Source organism: Nanorana parkeri, unplaced genomic scaffold (genome assembly GCF_000935625.1).
Source record: "Nanorana parkeri isolate BGI_ZX_2015 unplaced genomic scaffold, ASM93562v1 scaffold187, whole genome shotgun sequence".
NCBI lineage: Eukaryota > Metazoa > Chordata > Amphibia > Anura > Dicroglossidae > Nanorana > Nanorana parkeri.
The window spans coordinates 791,340-797,713 of NW_017306455.1; the positions used below are offsets into that span (position 1 = coordinate 791,340).

Here is a 6,374-nt window from a genome sequence, read left to right on the forward strand (position 1 = left end):
TTCTCCGTGTTTACAAAAAGCAAAGTGACACGCCAACATGATTTTGAGAGACTCTTTGTTACTCTTGAGACTCTTTGGGATGGGGCGACCTACATTATGGAAGACGTGGAATCGCCATAGACTCAATTATGTGGTTCTTGGAATGGAAAGAATTTTAATAGTGGGTATCGCCTTTAGAAGTCTAGGAAGCATTACTATAATTAGGTAATATATGTACAACCCAATTACTTGAATCTCATATGAGCTTTAGCATGTTAACGTTATCCCAAAAGTAATTTTTAATTCTGCAGCTTTAATGAAAATAATACCTGGTGATCCCGCCATGAAGGTCTTTGTCCAGCTTCTTCCTGTTTAAAGACCACACTGACCACACTCTGCTTCTGTTTCCTAATCGTGATCCTGTGTGGTTGCCCTGTCACACTGACTTCTGATGGAGACTACAAGCGGCTATTTCGACACACATTACACGGGCATGGTCCACTTTTGACACCATCAGGAAACCGGCCCTGACAAATGCCATGCAGTCTTTATGCACCGCATTAAGGGGACGCGGGAGATATGAGTCGGTGAGAGTCAGCCCCGGAGCGTCCTTGCCGCTTCAGTGATGGCCCAGCCTGCACGGCATCAGAAGGGCCCAGGGACCAGCAAAATGTTCTCGTGGTCCACGGACCACTGGTTGGTGACCGCTGCTTTGGAAGACATCATGTACAGTATTCCATTATAGGTGGTTTTTGGGTGTGTAATCCTTGAAGATGGCTTGTCAACCCTCTCTTTCAGTTTTCTAGTGATCATATAGTTGTTTGTACTACTAAGCCCATATGGGTACATGGTGGATGGTGAAGGCGTCCATTTACAGCCTTGAATTATATACAGTATGTTCATGGAGCAGCCATATTTGTTTGATATATACAAGCTTGGATTCTTGCTTATAGGGCTGGATTAACACTTAAGAGTCTGCACACCTACACACAGGATATATGCTGTGCATTGCTAGTCATTCCAAATGGCACCCCCAACACAGACATATAGTATAAAGAAGCCTTTCTCAACTGGGGCACCCTGGTGTACCTTCTGGCTTCCTCAGGAGTGCCTCAAAATTGTGTGTTAGTGGGACTGTTTTGTAAAGGGGGAATGAAGACTAATGTTGAGGGGGCTCCTGATGCAAAATGAAGGGACATTCTGGGTGCCTCGAGATTTTGCATAGTTTTAAAGGGTGCTATGACACAAAAAAAAGTTGAGAAATGCTGGTATAAACCAATGCACTGTCAATGCCCTTTTACCATTCCTCACAGCTGATTGGCTGTAGTCACAGTTCAGCCAAAATGGCTCCTTCGACAAAAGGCAATTTTTTTCAAGCCGCTCGACCTGCGGTTCCAATGGATTTTCAGCTCTGCACCAAATAAACTTTATTTATATGTATTGGAACTGCAGGTAGAGTTCCTTGGTCTGCTTTCTCCGTAAAGTATGTCTAAAGCCGAAACCTATTGTATCATTTTGGATAGAGTCAATGGGGGTTAAACGGATGACGGTGTTTTTTATGTTCTCTAATTAGAGAAATTTCCCATCATTTCCTGTCCTGTAGACTGAACATGAAGTGAGAAGATATATCTCCAATGTGAGAGAAATCCCCACCGAAACAGTTGTCACGGGGATAGGTGCCCCCATTGGAAGGCTTCCCTTCTATTCTTGTTCTGGTGGAAATTTTGGATTTCCCTCATTTTCATTCCCGGTGACATTGGTGATCAGGACAATTAGAGAGTGTGAATATCGATAACGGAGACACCGATTTCAATAACATAATAACCAGACAGAGGTTCTAACCGCTCACCACTCTATTCAGATCTAAGAAGAAAGTTTAGCCTTTAGTCATACTTTAACAATCAGATGAGTAATTCTATTATTTTTTTTGGACACGCATGCACAAACACATGCAATAAGGCCATTACCCATTCTATATTAGGAGAGCTGTAATCACATATTCAAGGCTTTAAAATAGTAATGTCCCCGTCTGAGGATAAGGTTGTGATAACTGCTAATTATTTAGACAGAAGTAAATAGTAATCTCACATCCAAATGGTGACGGCTATAAATACGAAGCCATCAGCTGCGCCCAGATCAGATGCAGCCGGATTACAATCCCGTAGATGGGACAATGGAGACGATGGCAATTTGCAGCTGACTCATTGCAGTTTTCACTCCCAAGCCAGAAGGTTTGTAGGTGTCATCCATTCACATACATAGGAATGCAGACAACCAGACACCGGCCATTCAGGATAGACTGGAGCGTTCCCCATAAACATGCACACACTAGATGTACAATAATGTGATAGAGTTTATCAACCTCTGTTGACGTACAAGCCAAAGCCGCTAAACTAGGTATGGAAAAACTGCACTCCAATGTCTAGCATTGAGAAATATGGTAATTGATGAATCAGATTTCTGCTTAACTACTTATGCAAACTATTTAATAAAGAAGGTGCTTAGATATACAAGTTCTACTTCTTAGGAGTCATATATCAAAGTTAGCCGAGAGCTACATTTGACTCCTGAGGGATTGGTTAGGGACCACTGCTCAAAAATATCTGCCAGGGGCCAAAGTGGGTCCAGCCTCTGCCTCCATCCACAGGTGGGGTACACCTCTGTATAAAATAATGGGGTCTCTCTCTTGTTGCGTTTGGTAGAAATAACATTTACAGTATGTAATATTAGAAAAATGCAGACATCTCCATGGTTGCTTATGGTATACCTCAGAGCTGAACTAATCCCAGTAGACAATGCTTCCTAAAAATTACAGCTGACTGACTGAGGATTTCGCTAATTGTTGTCAATGGATTTGGCTCTTAAAAAAAATCCTGCTGGCTCCTGGATTGGGCAGACTGGCTCCTGAATTGCATATTAATTTGCCCACCCCGTAAGACCTCCATCCTTCTGACACTGAGTCTCTCTAATAAACTAGTTACACCTCCCCATAAAATCAATTTTTATATATCGTATTGGTAGGAATTTGGGGGGAAATACCAGCATGGTAACAAGGGTGAAGCATTGTGCTTGGTTTCTGGATTTGGATTCCACAAGAGACCCAATTTTCATGAAGTGTGTGCGCGTGTGTTTTCTTCTAGGGGTTCCATCTAAAAAAAAAGTTAAGAAGCCTCCACCCAGTTGGCCCTGGTGTGTGTGTGTGTGTGTGTGTGTGTGACTTTGCAGGGACATTACATTTTAAAGTGTATGTCAGGGCAAATACAAAGCAAACATATGCCATACATATCTGCAGTATATTACTTTCTCAAACAATTCATCCCCACACAGCTACCTCCTTATGTATCACTGGCACCTTCCTATTAGATTGTAGGCCTTCTTTACGATCTTGTCTTGAATTGTATTGTGATTGTAATGTCTTCCTTATAGTGTAAAGCGCTGCGCAAACTGTTGGCGCTATATAAATCCTGTATAATAATAATACATGCACATTCCCTGTGCTTTATGTCTTAAAGATCCTGCAAGTGCAGAAAAATACCTGGTGATTTACCAGGAATGTGCTCAGCCCTGTCAACACAAAGCATTTTTGAGTGGTGTCAGCCCTTTCCAGTTTACTTTTGCTAAACTACTTAAATCCACCCCCTGTGCTATTGTCCATGGCATAGAAACCAAATGATCTGTGGTCCAAGATAAAAAAAAAAGAAGTTTACACAGGACCCAGGATAGCTCTAAATAATCATGACGTGATCAACCGGTATTTTTTGCCATTCTCGAAGAGATGTAACAAAACCCTTTCATAGTATATTTAACAGACCAAAAGGTAGCAAATAGGATAGAAGTTTACACAGGACCCAGGATAGCTCTAAATAATCATGACGTGATCAACCGGTATTTTTTGCCATTCTCGAAGAGATGTAACAAAACCCTTTCATAGTATATTTAACAGACCAAAAGGTAGCAAATAGGATAATTTATTGTTGGGGTTTACATGCACTTTAAGGGCCAGTGTGGTGACAGGCTTTGGGCTTGTGGTGAGGACATCAGTTTGAGACGCCTCCCGGATTCTTTAGAATTCATTGACCGGTACATTTTACCTACAGTTGACCTCCTTCTGACCTGATTCATGCAGGTTTTGCATTCCCATAGACTTGTATTGGAATGCAAAGCTTGCTTGCAACAAACAAAAGCTTGGCAACTCAGGGCCAGAGGCTGATGGGACTAATCTGACAAATAAAATGACAATTTAGAAAAATCTCACTTGCAGTATGTTGTATGGTGTCTTTTAGAAATGATTGTTGGGGCTTAGATATGTATTTTCCTTATGCGGTAGGTAGGATGTTTTCTATATATTAGATGTTTGTATCCTCTGATATGTTACTTGGAGAAATAACCAATTGTATCTTTTCAATTTTAGGCTCTCATTCAAGCACTAAAGTCCTGAAATGATACTGGAAATTTGACTCGCCCCTTCAGAAACTTCGCTACCAGACCCAACCAAACCATGGGTACTGTCCTCTCCATATCTCCAAGCTACCGCAAGGGCGGACTGTTTGAAGGCAGCTCATCCAGTGTGGCTCATTACACTGCCGTCCAGAATAGCAAGAATGGAAAATCTCTCAAGAGACATTCCTTCATCTCTGTGTTACCATGGAAGCGACTTGTGGCAGTCTCTTCCAAAAAGAGACAACCGAAAAAGAGTCAGACCAACAATGGTTACCAGAACAACGTCACCCATCTCAATAGCGAGAACCTTAAGAAATCCCTCTCCTGCGCTAACCTGTCGAGCTTCACAAAGGACTCGAAAGATTCAGCTTGCAAGGACCCGGTGTCTTCTGTCACTAAGTCATCTCAGCAGCAGCAAGTGCACTCTTCTCCGAAACGCGTGGTGGTGCAGGCTTCCACCAGTGAACTTCTAAGATGTCTAGGAGAGTTCCTCTGCCGAAGGTGTTATAAGCTGAAGCATCTTTCATCTACAGAGCCTGTGCTATGGCTGAGAAGTGTGGACCGATCTCTACTTCTCCAGGGGTGGCAGGACCAAGGCTTCATCACCCCGGCCAACGTGGTCTTCTTGTATATGCTTTGCCGAGATGTCATTTCTTCAGAGCTGGCCAGTGAGCAAGAATTGCAGGCTTCCTTACTGACCTGTGTCTACCTGTCCTACTCCTACATGGGCAATGAGATCTCTTACCCGCTGAAGCCCTTCCTAGTGGAAAGCTCTAAAGAGGCCTTTTGGGACCGATGCCTGTCTGTCATTGGACTAATGAGCCCCAAGATGCTGCGCATCAACGCTGACCCCCAGTATTTCACTCAGATCTTTGCCGATCTGAAAGCGGAGGGAAGCCAAGAGGACAAGAGCCGGCTGATGATAGGCTTGGATCGGTGAACTTCCATGGACAGTTGGGGCTGGGAGGATGTTGGGGTGTAGAAGATAAGAGAGGATTTCGTGACAGGAGAGTCTGTTCAGAGCAATGCTCTGCTGGTAACTGGTGATATAACCATGACCCCTGGCAGGGTTTAAACACTGGAATTCTGGTTCGATTTTGAAAACTCTTTTCAGGTCCTAACCAGACGAGGTTGTCACATTGTAGTGCTTGCAGGTCTCAAGCAAGAAAAGGTTTACACTGTACAATGTTCTGCAGTCCTCTGTGTGCGGGAATGCTCTGCAGGTCTGAAAATAGGTGGCATTAGTGAGGTTCTGGTGACATGTAAAAAGAGACTTGGACATCACTTGGTTCATTCGATAACCTCCCTCCGTTCCAATGTCTGCGCCTATCTTAAAACAAAAAATCTCTAGCTATCACTCTAATTAACCTGGGAGGTATTGTCCAATCTCATTAACCCTTCACTGGCACAGCTGAGGGGAAAGAAGACCATGTAATGCATGGCAGAATTGCAAATTGTTTTTCTTGCTGGACGTTAACTGCCTTGTGTAGAGACAGAAACAAGTTAACTCTTTCCTAGTTTCCCACCTTTGGAGCTTAATGCAGATACTAGAAGGCCTCTACAGTTCCCCTACCCTATCATTTGAAGCGGTTTTCCGCTGTCAACGTTGTTTACTGCCTTGTATAGGATTGCCAGAGGAGAAACGTTTTTTTGGTTTTCTATCATTGCTGAGATGGGGCATAATATATTCCCCTGCCAAGCTCACTTCTATGTCAGGGCAACAGAAATGAACATTTTGTTTTAAAATAATGCTGCCTAAAACACATGAAGCTAAACAGTCCATGCATTGCGTAGGAAGCAACCCATCGGATGGGAAAAGGAGCGTGGTTGTTACAGATTTTCATGTTCTAGGGCCATGATCTGTACTCGTGCTTCACTACTATTCCAGAACAAGGCTGCCGTCGGGTATTTGGCACCTGACATACATGCTTGTATCAGGCCAGCATCTTACCAAG

The 6,374-nt window shown here is 43.2% G+C and overlaps 1 protein-coding gene across 1 annotated transcript; it reads left to right on the forward strand.

Moving 5' to 3' along the window:
• The first annotated feature begins 4,423 nt into the window (after positions 1 to 4,423).
• Positions 4,424 to 5,727, forward strand: CDK5R1 (cyclin dependent kinase 5 regulatory subunit 1). The gene has a single exon (XM_018555190.1). It carries the CDS (start codon positions 4,478 to 4,480, stop codon positions 5,357 to 5,359), a length of 882 nt encoding a protein of 293 aa, XP_018410692.1. The 5' UTR covers positions 4,424 to 4,477; the 3' UTR covers positions 5,360 to 5,727.
• Positions 5,728 to 6,374: the final 647 nt, after the last annotated feature.